Raw genomic sequence first — 16,759 nt, 5'->3', positions numbered from 1 at the left:
ATCAAAATGCGCAACTTTAAATAAATATAGACAACACGTTCTACTTAATTAAATATACTTTATAATAAATGTTTTCTCCTTCAACATCCGAGTGCAGCGCCAGATTAAATACGCACTACAATGACAATAGTTGAAAGCGATTTGAAGCATGGAAATATGGTTTTGGGGGGGGGGCAGAGCTTTGTGACGTCATTTGAGGGGGGGTCTGACTTTGTGACGCCGTGTGACGAGGGGGGGTCAAAAATTGTCCAAAATCGCGTGACGTCATTTATGGACGGCCCCGAAGTTTATATTGGTTCCAGTGCATAATACACAACGTTATTGGAAGCGCAGCTAAGTGGTTAAGACATCTGTAAGCTGGACTAAATAGGGGCAAGCCTCCGGGGTTGTGGGGGATGCCTGACATACAGCAAACAATTATACAGCGGAACAATTACAATTTAGTCTAAGTCTCTTAACTGGCACCATGAGGCCCAGGTGGAAGGCTGAAGATATTTTCTCCCCCCGAGTCCCCATCCCCCCCTCTTCTCCAGTCCCTCCCAAGCCCCCCCCCCTCTTCTCTCCCAGTTCCCCCCCCCCTTCTCTCCCAGTTCCCCCCCCAAGCCCCCTCCCAAGCCCCCCCCCCTCTCCCCTAGTTCTCCCCTGAAGCCCTCACCCAGTTCCCCCCTCAACCCCCCCCCCCAAGCCCCCCCTTCTCGAGTTGTCCCCTGAAGCCCTCCCCCAAGCCCCCCCCCCCCTTCTCCCCTCAAGCCTCCCCCCCAGCCCCCCCTCTTCTTCCCCAGTTCTCGCTTCAAGCCCCCCCCTTCTCCCCTCAAGCCTCCCCCCCAAGCCCCCCCCTCTTCTCTCCCAGTTCCCCCCCCCAAGCCCCCCCCCTCTCCCCTAGTTCTCCCCTGAAGCCCTCCCCCAGTTCCCCCCTCAACCCCCCCCCCCCAAGCCCCCCCTTCTCGAGTTCTCCCCTGAAGCCCTCCCCCAAGCCCCCCCCCTTCTCCCCACAAGCCCCCCCCCAGCCCCCCTCTTCTTCCCCAGTTCTCGCTTCAAGCCCCCCCCCCCAGCTCCCCTCGCCATCTCCCCAAGTCCACCCCCCCACCCCTTCCAGCATTCAGAGTGCGGAGCAATCGGCCCCCTCCCCCAGGATGGGGGGGGTGGTGGTGGTCTTGGGCGGTGTTCTTCACTCATTTTCAGAGGGGGGCACTTTTTGGTTTGACATCATTGACGGGCTGCGTTAGGGGCCCCAGGGCCTGCCTTGCAATGAAGAACTCCGCTGGTCCGAGGGCATGAGCGGACCGTCCAGCGAAGCGATGGTCAATGGTTTTTGTGTCGGACCAGTGGTGGGGTGGCGAGTTGCCTGCTCGTGTCATGTACCGATGTACTTACAAAAAAATCCGCAGACTACCTGCTGGATCTCCTCTCTGTTTCGAAGAGCAAATGTGACCTAAGGTCTTCACTCATTTACCAGCTTCACATTCCTTATTGCCGTACAAATACTGGAGGAAGGGCTTTTGCTATTGATGCCCCCAGGGTCTGGAATGCTATCACCAATAAACTGCAACTTGGATCACTACCTGTGAGATATATTCTTGGTACTTTCGGTAAAGTCACGTAGAAGGGAAATAATAAAATAATATAAATATAAAACAATACAAATTATCACGACGTTTCGACTGCAACACAAGCAATCACCATCAGGTGTGAAATCCACGATGATGATTGCTTGTGTTGCAGTCCACTATTTCACACCTGATGATGATTGCTTGTGTTGCAGTCGAAACGTCGTGAGAATTTTTATTGTTTTATATTTATATTATTTTATTATTTCCCTTCTATGTGACTTTACCGAAAGAACCAAGAATATGAATCCCTGCAGTCACGAAAGCTTTAAATCAAAATTTACCTGTGAGATCTTCACTCAAAACTGCTCTAGAGGATAATAATAGTTTTTTTACCCTTTTTTTGGCAACAAAACTGACACCTTTTTTCAAGGAATCATGTTTGCATTAACCACAATACTGACCGCAGGTATTGTGGTTAATGCCAACATGATTCCTTGAAAAAAGGTGTCAGTTTTGTTGCCAGAAAAAGGGGTAAAAAAACCTATATTATATTTTCTACTGGCAAAGGAGGCCTTATGATGCTCTAGAGGAGTTGTACACCCTTAGCTGCCACTGCTATTCAGTGGCCTGAAATCAAATGTTTCGCTCCGGATGACCGCTGCAAAGTATGATCTTGTGTTTGATTACAGTGTGCTGATCTTAAAGGTGCATTGAAAAATGTTGATACTCCTACTGATACTCCTGCTGTTATAGAGTGACTCATGCTGCCAGCTATGGCTGCAAAGTTGGTAGTACATGTTATGTATATAGTTTATTGTAAAATTTCAATCAGTTTCTATGATCACTGTTGCATTGCTTTTATAATTTTATTTTGGTGATTTAGAAAACGTTTTGGTATAGCCATATTTGTTTATTGTAGTACAGAGTTAGACTGATAACTTTAATCTAAATTGTCTTATAGTTATTGTTTGACTTGCATCCCACTGGGATTGTTGGCACACAGCATTGATATTCGGTGCTTTTTCTGGAAGACTTTTCTGTTTTTTTCTGCATTTTTCTGTTTGCGCGTAGTCACTTTAAGATGTTTTCTTGTTCATGTTTTTGTTTGTTGCGGTTGCACCCGATTCAAAAGCCGAATGGCTCACAGGGCTATGCCAAATAAATGAAACTGAAACCGAAACGTGACAGGTCAAGCTTGCAGCCTTGTTGGCGGAAGACCCAACGCTGGAGGGCGCTGTCTGGAATTCTCTCTCCAATATCCCTCTTGTCCAGAGTGCAGTACCTGAGTCTTCCTGCCACGCTGTGGATGGACGTCTTGAAAGAGGTGGGAAAGTGCCCACGCTTTACCCCACCACCTGACGATTTTCTTCAATGATCGTGTGCCCATTTACATTGCCGGGTGGAGGACAGCACGGGGTTATGTTGAGAAGCTGCCCAATGAACGTCCACGCGTCTCTTCATGTTTTATATCCGTAACGAGGGGTAATTTGCATGAATGACGTTTAAAAAAATACATGAGTACAACTGCATTGGGTCGCAGGCCTCTCCGGGAGATCGAAATGGCAAGCACTTGTGAGTGCAGCGTGACACCACCATGTTTACACCACGGTCGGCACTCCCAAAGTCTTACAGTAATTGTATTGCTCTATCTGATGACCATTTCAATAATAGAACAAGATGGGAGGGATTTGGGGGGGGGCAACTTAACATGACGATTGGGGGGCAACTTAACATGAGGATGGGGGGGGCAACTTAACACGAGGAATGGGGGGGCAACATAACATTAGGATTGAGGGGGGCAACTTAACATGAAGATTGGGGGGGCACGTTAACATTAGGATTGGGGGGGGCAATTTAACATTAGGATTGGGGGGGCAACTTTACATTAAGATTTGGGGGGGGGGGGACAAGTTAACATTGGGATTGGGGGGGCAACTTAACCTTAGTGCCCCCCCCCCCTATCCCGCGCATATTTCTCTCAAGCGAGACCTACGCTCATCTATGCTCGTCGTCCCCGCACCAACGGTGGGCAATTCCACATTCCTATGACGGGCATCGGTGCAAGTTGACAGCGTAGCATTGTATCGCACATAGAAGATGGGCCTTGTTAGAGGCTAACACAGGGTGGGGGGGTCTTTGTCTAAACTTTGTGGGGGGCTTTCTTCACACGGTTCCTCTTCACAACTCGTAACCCCGCAGACAACACCAGTGACGATTATCTGAACGGGTCCCTGGTCCTTTCCCTAGTACCTGGTGCGGTGGGTAAACATCGCCACTCCGGGGGGGGGGGGGAGACAAAGGCGTTCGGCCGTGGTATTGTCCACCCCTTCGTGTGTCACAGTAGCGGCGGCCTTCATCGGTTTGCTACTCGCTACTAACATCAACCTGCCCCCCACCCCCCACTACGGTCTGTTACAGGCTACACGTGGGTGGCGGTGGTGGTGATCTTTGTCTTTGTGTGCAACGTGGGGTGTTTTCTTCACACAGTTTCCTCTTTACAACTCGTGCTGTTTGCTGCTGCTGCTGCTGGTGGTGGTGGTAGTTTGGTGGTGGTTTGGTGATGGTAGTTTGGTGGTGATAGTTTGGTGGTGGTGGTTTGGTGGTGGTGGTAGTTTGGTGGTGGTGGTAGTTTGGTGGTGGTGGTAGTTTGGTGGTGGTAGTTTGGTGGCGGTGGTGGTAGTTTGGTGGTGGTGGAAGTTTGGTGGTGGTGGTTTTGGTGGTGGTAGTTGTGGTAGTTTGTTGGTGGTGGTAGTTTGGTGGTAGTGGTAGTTTGGTGGTGGTAGTTTGGTGGTGGTAGTTGTGGTAGTTTGTTGGTGGTGGTAGTTTGGTGGTGGTGGTAGTTTGTTGGTGGTGGTAGTTTGGTGGTGGTGGTAGTTTGTTGGTGGTGGTAGTTTGGTGGCGGTGGTTGTGGTAGTTGTGGTAGTTTGTTGGTGGTGGTAGTTTGTTGGTGGTGGTAGTTTGTTGGTGGTGGTAGTTTGGTGGTGGTAGTTTGTTGGTGGTGGTAGTTTGGTGGTGGTGGTGGTTTTGGTGGTTGTGGTAGTTTGTTGGTGGTGGTAGTTTGGTGGTAGTGGTAGTTTGGTGGTGGTGGTTGTTTGTTGGTGGTGGTAGTTTGTTGGTGGTGGTGGTAGTTTGGTGGTGGTAGTGGTAGTTTGGTGGTGGTGGTAGTAGTTTGGTGGTAGTGGTAGTTTGGTGGTGGTGGTAGTTTGCTGGTGGTGGTAGTTTGTTGGTGGTAGTTTGGTGGTGGTGGTGGTAGTAGTTTGGTGGTAGTGGTAGTTTGGTGGTGGTGGTGGTGGTAGTTTGCTGTTGGTGGTAGTGGTGGTAGTTTGCGGGTGGTGGTAGTAGTTTGTTGGTGGTGGTGGTAGTTTGGTGCTGGTAGTGGTAGTTTGCTGGTGGTGGTAGTTTCGGCCGGGGAATTTCCCCGTGCTATTCTGGGCGGCGGCGGCGGCGGCAGCGGCAGCACCACCCCGACCCACCCACAGCCACGCACGGCCGGGAATACCCCGGGCCAGGAGGGGAGGGCAGGAGGAGGAGGCCTCACGCCGCCTTCACTCGCGTCCACAGCTCCCTCCACGACTGCCAACAACAGCAGACAACAGCAGCAGCGACGACTACGACGACCACCACTGATCTACCGTCAGCTGAGCCCCCACAGCGAAGGGGAGAGAGAGCGAGTGGACAAGGACGACACCGTCGAGAGGTGACTGCCGGGGTGGACGACTCCGCGACCACCGCCACCACCCCGGGCCTTGCGTGCAGAGGGCCTCGCCAGGAGGGCCCAGCCAGGAGGGCCACGCAGAGGGCCACGGCGGCCCGGCTAAGACGACTGTCGGTCAATCATCCAGCCAGACAACAACCCAAGACGTTGACGTGAGCTCGCGAACGAACTGCGGCTCACTTGTTCGTGTTGTGTTGTGGGTGTTTGTTTGATTTATTGTGTCGCTGTGTGAGTGTCAGCCAGGGGGTGTGGGTGGGTTTTTTTGGTGGTGTTTGGTGGCTTTGGAAGTGAGGTCACACGTGGAGTGCTAGTGGTGGTGGCGCTGTGTAGGCCTACCGGCACTGGGGCCTCCCCTTGGTGGACTCGGCCTCAAATGAGTACGGTGTGTAATCGTTGACCACCGGGGAGACAAAGGCGGCCGGGCGTGGTACTGGCCACCCACCCCCCTCGTGTGTGCCTTGCCGGCCCTCATAGGCGCTTGCTACTCGCTAACAGCACTTGCCCCTACAGTCTGTTCAAGGTTATACGATTGGGGGATCTTAGTGTTTGGCAGGCCCGGGTCAAGTACATTACTCAAGTGAATACGGTGTAGCAGTGGAGTGTCGACTTTAAAGTCCCTACTGCGTTTCTACAACGAATGGCACCTTTTGGTTAAGCAGTCAACCAAATCCCGTATTGGGATATTATGGAGGAATCGCCCTTCATGTCTTCTCTCTGTTGTTTCTCGCTATCTCATAGTCGTCTTTCTCGCAATCGCTTGGTCTTTGTCTCTCATTATCTCTTCCCACTGCGATGTGGGTCATGTTGTGTGTGTGTGGGAGTGACGCTATCTCCGGATATGATAAACGCAAGTTAAGAGAGAGAGAGAAGTTGTGTTCAGGAAAGTACTGTAAGTGAGTTTCAGCAGGACACGTCGCCACTAATTATGGAATTAAGTATGCCCGGGGAGAATGTTCACAGCAGAGATGGGGCGATGTCATCAGAGCTCCTGTGCAAGCACTTGATGGACTTGCATTGTAAAACCGTAAGCTATGTATATTGAACGTGATTGATCTGAATGGACATCATCCTGCAGTGTTTAGATCATGACTTATGATGATTTTTTGAATGGCTGTGTTTTATGTGAGTTCTGTGATGTAGCCTAAGATGCTATCGAGGATTTGAGTTGGCTGAGAGAACTTCTCAATACACGCTGCAGGTGGACTGTGCAATGACGGAGTTCAACAGTGAGGCGTACGTTGGAGTGACAACGGAGATGGAATTCCGGCCACGACACAGGTCTGGCGAGGGTGACTGTGGACCACAGGAACATTCAGAAACGGAAATGTTCACTCAGCAGCCAGGTGCAGCTTCTCACCTGGTCCAGGGAAAGCCCTTTGGAGATGTTGTGGTAAGGCATCAGAACCTTGTGTGAGAAGTCTATTTAAACACAACAGCTGATTGTGAATTAAAACATGTACTGTGGTAGAGAGGGGAGGCAATATTTTTTTTAATTCTTTTTTTGTGTCTTCCCCCCCCAACAAATGTATACCAATTGTGCAATGGGCTTCATGCCGTGAGACAATCCACGAAAATCACAGGGCAGCGTGCACCACGTGTGAACGAACAGTCCTTGGAGACTGCGTGGTATTTCAACCAACATTTGTAATTCTTACAGCAGGAATGCATCCAAATCGAGTGCAAAAACAATGCTTAATATGATGACTATTTCTGGCAGTTATTGGTGATCAACTAACCAGTTTAATCACAGACAGCTGGCAAGATTTTAACCTAGGGTCATAAGCAATACTGGCTTATTGCGCTGATCTCTTGAGCCATGCATGTGCTTTCTCAAGATGCAGTGATGATTAAACTGGAAATTGTTTCTCTATGCTGGTTTTCATTTTAGTTATTGAACTTTTATGAAAGTACACTTACTGGGAATACGTGGTTTGCCTTATACAGTATATACATTTAAACAGAACATGCTTAAATTATGGTTAGCTTGTGTGCAGTCTTGGAGCACAACTTTAAATACAAGACTGCCAGCTACATGTGACAATCGTATCTTTGTGGAATAGAATCACTGCAACCACAAAGAAAGCATGGACAAGGTGGTGAACGATGTCAATCTCAACAAGGCATACCAGGCATACAGCGTGGCCTGCAGAGAGAGAGATTGCTACAAGGAACAACTGGAGAAAACGGTAGGTATTTTCGAATGTGCACCGATTATAGTTTGCTTTGTTTTTCGTTCAATGATCAAAAGACAAGTTTGTTAAGATACTGAATGTAAAAAAGCAGCACCTTAGTCTCTTACATGATATCACCTGCAGAAAAATGATTTTCATTTGTACAAGCAAGAAGCTGGGAGGCTACAGGCACAGCTGAATGCCAAACAGGAGTTCGGTAAACAATTGAAGCATCGTGCTGAAGAGGGTAATAACACAGGTATGTATGCATGAGTAAAATTATATTGTGATATTTGTCATATGAGCTTGATGTTTTGGTGTTCGTTAAATTAGTTTTAAAATAATAAGCCAACTTGGCTATGCTATTCTCGTGTATGTCAGCAATGTGTTCAGGTTCTAAATGCCAATGTTAAGGTAGCTTTGCTCTTCCTCTGTCGAAGGAGCGCAGACTACTGTGATTTAGTTTAACACATAGGCATTCGCGACCAATAATATCCATAAAAAAGGGTTTTTTTGTTCGATCGCGTAAATATAAATGTGTTGTTAAACCCGCCACCTACCGACACCGCCATTAACCCCCCTCTGGTCTTCGCACTTGATAGGCCTGCAGTGATGACATCACCTTTCTACTTCCTCTATTTAAGACTGAAACAGGAAGACTTCTTCACAATTATGACTATCGCTTGATGAAGCTGGTTGTAATCAGCAGCCAAACGTCATACTCGATTTGTAAATGTTGTGGGTTTACTCTCCAACACACCGGTGTGCTGAAGTAGTAACGAATTGGCGCGTTTTGTTTACGTGACAAACCTTACTAATTGGCTGTGTCAGGTGGTGGCGGGTCTAACTACAAACATTCATGTGATCTAACCCAAAAGAAATACCTTTATTACAGTGGTTTACTCTATAGTTCATGTAGTATAATTAAATAATAGCAACATCTTTATCCCACAAAGAAACAAAATAAGTATTAATGTTGCTGTAAAATACAAAATGAGCTTCACCAACTTGTACTGACGAGTGTGATGGGGTATGGTCAGATTAACCCCGGACTGACATGGCATGGTTAGGCATTCATCCAATGGTAGGTTAGCAAAGGCTTGTAAAAAACGGTTTATAAAAAAATATTTGCTTGAGCATTGAATTGAATGGAGTGAATGAGCAACAAGTGTGAAATGAGTGGGCAGCCTGTTATGTGACACTTGACTGCACACGTGGACAAACTATAGTTACTGTGCAGCCTGTATGACTATACACATGCAAATTAGATGTTTGTATTGGAAGTGTTTATGTTAAAATCTTAATTGTTACGTTATAGGATAAAGTATTAATGCTTCGTCATGTTTTTTTCAATGGTATATTTTAACACGATGGAACATTACTGCAAGTCCATTATGCTGAGGACAGGCCATATGAGCAGGTAATGTACATAACACAGCTGCCTATAATAATATACTCGATCTGTCATGTCCTTAAACATGCATTTTAATAGTTTGTATAAACTGAAACATGGTGTTATGATGTAGACTGTTATGGGGGCTTTCATTTGATACAACATATTACATTTACGTGAATTTGAATTTTGTTTAATCAGGGGAAAACATTGTAATGGACACATATATGCATTATTAAAACACAACATGTTCACAACTCTGTACAACCATTAGGAAACTAATGAGGAAAGAAATTAGACGACACAAACTAAAATGTATTAATGGTGGGATCATTAAATCAGAAAAAACTAAATTGATTCGTCAATTGAAAATTGTATTGAAGATTATTCGAGAGAAAGATGGAAGTTTATAATGCATATTACAGACAAAACTTAGGAGGAATGTAATGCAGATGATTATAGCATCAAATAAATATGATATACCCAGCAAACAATGTGTTTGGTGAGGAGGATGTTCCAAATGTCACATCTGAAGAGGTAACCACTTCCCTCTCTAGTATGAAGATGCACAATCTCCCAAGCCAGATGGGATAACATAAGAGGGACCAGACATTTTTACTAAATGTTTATATAGAAATTGGATACCTCAATCTTGGAATGATGCCTAAATCATTATTTAATTCCAAAATGGAGACAAAACACACATGAAGAATTACAGATCCACGTGCTTATCATGCAGAAAGTGTTCCAGTTTGTAATTCTGAATAATAGTTAACATGGCCAAACTCACGTAGTCGTGATCTCTCTTTAAAGGCACTCTTAATATTTTGTGCAGGTGTATGATGTCGTATCGACAGAAGTCTCACAAAGAAAGACTCGGCCAGTTCAAGAGAGGTTTATGACGAAATGTTCCTCTCCAGGTGAACGGTACGTGGTTCAATTGAATAACATCTATATATCCAACTGCATATAATCCACAATACAAGTTAATGCCTTTTTAACTCCAAATAATTAACAAATGCAATGAAAATATATGAAAAGATTGTTGTTTTTCCCATAGTTACTGTATATTATATACTTGAACTCAGGTGAATTTCCTGTGTACAAATTGATGATGGGTGTAGGAGTGAGCTGGAGGTTGCCTACCAGGATCTGCAGGAGGAGTTTAAAAAGCTGCACATGGTGGTACGGAAACAGTCCAACCTGCTCAGGGCATTTCTGAGGCCAAAATCTCCATTGACTTGTAAGTGTTGCCTCAATGACGTGCACTCACCTTTTAAAACCTAAACACATTAATACAGTTGGACATTTATTATATACGCATACAATCACTTGTTTTTTATATTCAGTAAAGCATTTCATATTTTGCCTACTTTTTTCACAGACCCTGAATCTATACCTATCCAGTGCACGGACATGGAAGACTCGATCCAGGTCACTGCCCATACAAGGCTACCCCGCCAAATGGCTGAAGGCCTGGCAGCTGTTGTTAATTCACAGGATGTTACAGATCACCGTAAACAAACACTTGCATCATTTGGAAGCAGAAAAGGTACTTCGCCCAACAGAGGTCACGAACAAGTGCCAACTGAATCTAACATGGAATGCAGAACCCCTCTGGCTGTGCTTGCTGCAGTACCACAAGCTGATGACAGCTTGCTAATGACTGTGGAGTCCCTGTCAACGCTTGGACTCAAACGTCCTCCTGCTGACATGGAGTACCTAGAGAACCTCATCAGCGAGGATGATGATCTGACCGGCCGCCGGGGGGAAGGACGTGCTCATGAGGTGGGCAACTTTGCCTTAGGGGAACACCACTTAATCACGTCCATGGAACCTCCGACTGATTCTCCTGCAGCAGCAGCAGGGGTAGTGCCAGGTGTAGCACACAATTTGGGTGCGTCTCCTGTGAATGCTTTTCCAGGCTGCAATGTCCCAAAAGATGACAATAATCTGCGTAAGGTATAACAACACACATTTTTCTTCTTGGTTCTTTCGGTAAAGTCACGTAGAAGGGAAGTAATAAAACAATTCTCACCTAGTGAGAATTGTTTTATTATGTTTTATTTTTATTATTTTATTACTTCCCTTCTACGTGACTTTACCGAAAGAACCAAGAAGATGAATCCCTGCAGTCACGAAAGCTTTAAATCGAAACACACATTTTGCAATTGATGCGTACAGAAGTAGGATAATGTTGTAATAACAACAATACAGGACTTTGGCATGTTGTTTAGACCAAAGTTTCATGTCCTTGGATGTCCTCTTTATTGCTATTTATATTGACAGATATTAGCATATGGTTCATTACAACACTTGATGAAAACATTCAATGATCACAATAAGAAATGCCTATTCAGATTTCAAAATAATATGTTTTTATACAACTGCTGTTACATGATAGAATGTCTGTGAGGATATCCTTTAAAGTGTGTATTTCTTTCTGCACAGGTTCTACATTGTAATGAGCTGGAAGAGATGTGTCTGAATTCCCAATCAAGTGACGGATCACAGTTTTTCTTCCCTTCCCAACAGCTCATGGGCAGCGATTTTTTATACACGCCTCCTGATGATAATCTGAGATGATGCAGCTTTTAAAGCTACTCTCAGACATACAAACCAGAAATAACATTGTAAGTGGAAATAATTGCTTCAAAACAAGAATCGGCATATAAAGTGCCTTTAACCAAGCCTCAAAATTTTTGTTTTTATTTTTTATTAAGAGAGTGTATTTTTTAAAGTTTACTCTGCCATCACCATCCTTGCTCCATCGAAACACGATTTCCAAGATGCCAGTACAGGAGAACCAAATGGAGTGAATGCATGTGAAGAAGAAGCAGCTTGATTGAGAGCAAGATGCCAGAGTGCATTATTCGGGCATTTGCATTTGATGTATAACCTAAAGTAATTGATGCAGATTTAAAGCTTTCGTGACTGCAGGGATTCATCTTCTTGGTTCTTTCGGTAAAGTCACGTAGAAGGGAAATAATAAAATAATAAAAATAAAACATAATAAAATAATTCTCACGACGTTTCGGCCACAACGCAAGCAGCCGTCCTCTATTACTGCTAACCCTACTCCCTCCCTTTGATGCTGCTAATCCTGCATACTGCATAATGCACGGGCATAATATGACTTTGAACCCCCCTCCCCCACCTCCTACGCATTCCACAAGTAGTGACTAATCCCATATCTGAATTTGCCATAAATATGCTAAATTCCTCTTGATATGCAAATTCCTTTGTCAAGGCGCCCCTTCCCCCCTCCAACCCAGCTGAAATATACGCTGCCAAGCCTGGTGGTGCCCATTCAGACGCTGTCTTTCCGACAGACCTGTTCTTCACCTGAGGACGGCTGCTTGCGTTGTGGCCGAAACGTCGTGAGAATTATTTGATGTTTTATTTTAATTTTTTTATTATTTCCCTTCTACGTGACTTTACCGAAAGAACCAAGAAGATAATTGATGCAGGTTAAATCCGTTTACAACCATTACTGCCAAGATCATTGATTATCTTTAAATATTGTATACGCTGCAAGAAAAATGTATATTGTATGTGTAGGCCACATTCTTAAAATTGTGATATAATCAAGATCAAGATGTCATCATGGCCAATGCCTATGTAATGCCACCACAGCTCACCAACTCTTTCTACCCTCCGCCAGATCCCACAGCTGCTACAGAGTAGGCACAGAACTTCCACCACCATCTGGTCTTTAGGGTTTCTTCCTACTCGTAGCCAGATTTGTAGAGACCACTCTTAATTGCCTGTCTTGGTAAACGGCCCTCCTGCATTTGACACGCGTGTCCCTCTCAGTATTCTCATTTCTGCATAATCATATCCAAAACACCTTCCTGTCATGTTCTCTTCTTGACTTCTGCATTGCTCATCCTGTCTTGCCATGAAATTACGGGCACCCATCTCAGACACTTGGGCTCATAAATGAGAAACGTATTTCCATGCTGCTTAGCATCAAGCTCTGATCCATATAGTAATAATGCAGATAGCATTTCTGCCTCAAATGTCCCTTTACACTCAGACTAATGTAAACAATGCCAGCACAGCCCATTATTTAAATATACTTCTAAATGGTCAGTGTCTGAATTGAGACAACCTCCCAGTCTACCTGTGTGTGACATTGGGCAGATCTGATATTTCACAACCACCTGAAGAAGGCAGCCAAAACCGGAATGATGAACAACCTCAGGAAACTAGTCGGCTCAACCTATAGACGATTCGCACAACTGTTATCACCCTTTGCTAGTCAACTGCCAAGTATTGGACACAAACCTGGTTGACACCCAACTGCATTCAATCGTGTGCACTCCCAGGGATGCTAAGTGCTGAGCAGTATCACTTCCCATTACAATTACGACTGTCATTACAATTGTCATGAGGCAAAGGCCAAGATTTGTGAAAATACTGTACACAAGTCTCACAATACACTTGGCCATAGTCGACCCTCCATGAGGCCGCTTGTCACTGCGGTGCCCGTAAGCTCCAAAATGCCACACCGAGACTCGGCGGTGGCATCAATTGCCAACTCCACTGTATTCCTGACTTCAAACTGGCATGTTGATTATGGGCTCTTTTCAACAGGTTCTGTACCACCAGGGTGTGTGTGCAACCAACCTGATAACCCACTCTGGATGTGGTCAGCGTCAGACTGACGAGTACCTCCTTACTCGACTTAACAGTGGTCTCAGCCCTCCACACTGCTGATGAAACGGGTATCGCCGCCTGGCTTCAGCATAATGAGCGCACGATAATAGATACTGGTCCAAAGTGGTTTTCATATTCGTAAAAAAACCTGGCCTACTAAAGCAATATGCCTACGTTGCATTATGGACATAACTGCCGAAATAGTCATCTCCCAGTCTTCTGCTACCATAACTTGTGAACCTACCACAGGAGCCTAATTTCTTACTACTGCCATTAACTGTCTCAGGAAAGTTTATCACCAGACCCCAATGTCCAGCCTCTGGCTAATGTCATCAACAGCCGTATGGCTTCAGCCAACAAACCTGCTTCATATGCATACAAAGAGCCCCGTACATGCATCTTCGTCCTTTTATTTACTCCTGGGGTTTCTCCTGTGCTGATTCCATGGATGATCATGAATACATACTAAAGCACAACATTAAATGAACTGCTAAACAATACAACCCTGACATACCTGCCCCGATATGAAATCATGATGTCTATACTTTGTTTACACAGGCACGTTTTTAATCAGCTAACTTATTCACACCTCGCTTCACAAAATCATCGGCTTGTTTAAGGTCTACAAGAAAATCGAAAATTCCCCCCATACTCCCAATTCTTCTTCATCAGCTGTTTTACCTTAAAGAACTGAGGATAACAAACCCTCTGATTTAAATCCACACTGATTTTCCCTTAAGGATTATTCTGGTTCTTTATTCAATTTGGCAACATTCTGGTAAATGCCATAATTGGAATGCTCAATATACTTATTCCTTAGAGTTACTGTACTCCATATCCCCCTTTGCAGTGCTATGATTATTGCCTTTTCCAGTCCTGTGGCAGCTGTTTCCTATTTCAGGAAGCTTTGATTATCTTGTGCAACTTCAACATGCTTTCACCCCCTTTCAGCATTTATGGAGTAATACCAAATTCCTGCTGTCTTTCCTTTTTTCATCTGCTTCACTGTTTTTGCCTGACAAGACATTTCTAAACGAGAGAAGTGAATGTTTAGTAAACAAGGGCTTCTATTGTAACTTATGTGCCTAAAGCAGACCACAGTCATGTCTCCTTTTGGACCAAATGATAACCAATAATGTATTTCTGGAAACAGTTGACAAAATTACACAATGCTGTAATATTAAATCAAGATAACGTGACGATTAGCATGCTTGGCTATGTACGGTGCAATAGAAGTTCATACACATTTATACACAAGTATAGTTTTGGAATATTTTGTACTTTGCCAATAACGTTTGTCGATAGTTTTATTATATGTGAGATATATATGAGTGTGTACATGTGTGGAAAGTTAAATATCTCAGGTCCGAGTTGAAATATTGACCAAATATTTTTGTTAAACTAGTGATTTTTTTGGGTAGGTTTTGCATGTACAGCAGAACTCTATTAATCCGTCTTGATATGGGGACCATATCACTTAACCTGTAATGCGTGGGACACTGCAGAGGTTAGTCCCATAATCTTAACATTTTTTTGAGGAATTGGCCGCTCTTAATCCACGTGGCTTACAAGGAAACGGGTCGCTTGACTCGCCCCACCATCAATCCGGGATATATTTCTAGATTGAGGTTACGATTGTTTTCAACACCCAAATGAAGCAAATCTGCTATATGGGTCAAGCGTATTTTCTCTGTCGCATTTTTTAGGCTTCGATATTCCGTAAAAATCAGATGTCAACAGTTTTTCTATACTGACAGCTTGTCTGTGCTGATGCAAAACCCAGAAATATTTTGCGAAAAATATATTCCGCCAACATTTCTATCTGCAACTCTCCGTTTATTTATGCAGCACCTTTTTGTCTAATTGCAGTTCCCACGTGTTTCTATCTGCAGTAATGCAGCTCTGCGTTTCTGCAACTCAGCTTTTCAAACACTGGAGTGTGCACTTCATTTATTTCGCAATGCAATGATTTGCGGATTCCGCAGCTTATGATTATGGGAGTAGTCACGAACTGCGGGTAATCCGCAAAATACTGATTCACGGATTATCAAAGTGCTGTATAGTACTATATTACATTTTTACAAAGAGCAAAGTTTAATGACCATCCTTTGTAAATATAATACTTCGTCACCATGTGACATGAAGTTTAAATTAACCCTATTTAGGAAAAAGCAGACTACATATCAGCTAATACATGTATTTGGTTGCAGTGCAAGAAACGTAAGAAGTTAATTATGGAGTAAACTCCAAACACTTAACTGCCCCATCTTAACCTTTTATTGTAAGTGTATTACAGTAATTGTGTTTGTGACTCATTTATCCTTGTTATAATTTCGCCTTAGTAAAATATATATTGCTTTGACAGTGCTTTTGCTTGTATGAAGTTTGTTAAAATGGTCTTAACAATCATGTTTGTTGACTTAAATGTAAATCAATGTACTGTATGTCAAGTAAAGTTAAATAAAGGACACATTTACACTTTGAAAGTGGCATCAATTGAAATTTAATTATAAAACATCCATAACAATGTTTTACAATTTGTGCAATTCACAGGACAAATCTTGAGAAATTGAGCCTCATAATCTGATGTCATAAAGGCAGAGACATAACCAGGCAAGAGCCCGCGATACTATACCAACACAATTCTCCTTTTGCAGGAAATCCTGGGTCAAAGACTTAACATAAGGTCATCCTAGACCTGATGAAAATGCAATTTCTATCACAAATAAATGAACAGGTGACAATGGTATTTACTTTCTCGGCACCAACTTTACAGTTCAGTCCAGATCTGTTGGCTCGTCCAGAGGATTGTGTGTGGTTAAGGATGTCCATGTTGGAACAAGTGGCATTTGAACAACAATCTTGCGCCTGGAAATAGAGCATTCAGGAAGATGGGAATCATGTTCACATGTATTTTTATTTTGTTCCTCCACGTTGGTAATTTTATTCAATGCTGAACTTGTGCGAATAACTTCTAGACTTTCTTCAAGAGCTTGATCAGCACTTTTATCCCAATCACCCAGCCTTGGTTGAGATCTCACTTCAATCAAACAATTGTTATTCGATGACTTAGCATTATATTCATCCGTTTGTTTTCTACAACAAAACATACACCCAGAGTGACCCCATGCCTTTGAACGTAATTTGACATTCAAAGGTAAGCAATTTGCAACGCCTATTTTCTCACAGGACACAGGCTCGGCACGTTTGTCCCGCACACATTGTGGCCCAACGCTCGTCTTCCCAAGAGTTGGTAAAAACCCATTGG

General features: G+C 44.1%; 1 protein-coding gene across 4 annotated transcripts; it reads left to right on the top strand.

Annotated features, from left to right (window-relative positions):
- Positions 1-4,877: 4,877 nt before the first annotated feature.
- Positions 4,878-15,963, top strand: TANK (TRAF family member associated NFKB activator). Of its 4 annotated transcripts, none has more exons than XM_078870765.1 (9): positions 4,878-5,417; positions 6,464-6,655; positions 7,326-7,451; positions 7,581-7,695; positions 8,825-8,856; positions 9,665-9,756; positions 9,954-10,072; positions 10,214-10,617; positions 11,281-15,963. In XM_078870765.1, exons 2-9 carry the CDS (start codon positions 6,476-6,478, stop codon positions 11,413-11,415), a joined length of 1,203 nt encoding a protein of 400 aa, XP_078726891.1. In that variant the 5' UTR covers positions 4,878-5,417; positions 6,464-6,475; the 3' UTR covers positions 11,416-15,963. The 4 variants fall into 4 exon arrangements, with proteins under 4 accessions (XP_078726891.1, XP_078726876.1, XP_078726883.1 ...); XM_078870750.1 differs by having other exon boundaries at positions 10,214-10,791; XM_078870757.1 differs by lacking the exon at positions 8,825-8,856 and having other exon boundaries at positions 9,687-9,756; positions 10,214-10,791.
- The last annotated feature ends 796 nt before the right edge of the window (positions 15,964-16,759 follow it).

The sequence above is a fragment of the Lampetra fluviatilis genome, chromosome 2 (assembly GCF_964198595.1).
Source record: "Lampetra fluviatilis chromosome 2, kcLamFluv1.1, whole genome shotgun sequence".
Taxonomy (NCBI): domain Eukaryota; kingdom Metazoa; phylum Chordata; class Hyperoartia; order Petromyzontiformes; family Petromyzontidae; genus Lampetra; species Lampetra fluviatilis.
Note: the sequence above shows the minus strand (reverse complement) of the source record. Positions and strands in the feature narration are given on the sequence as shown.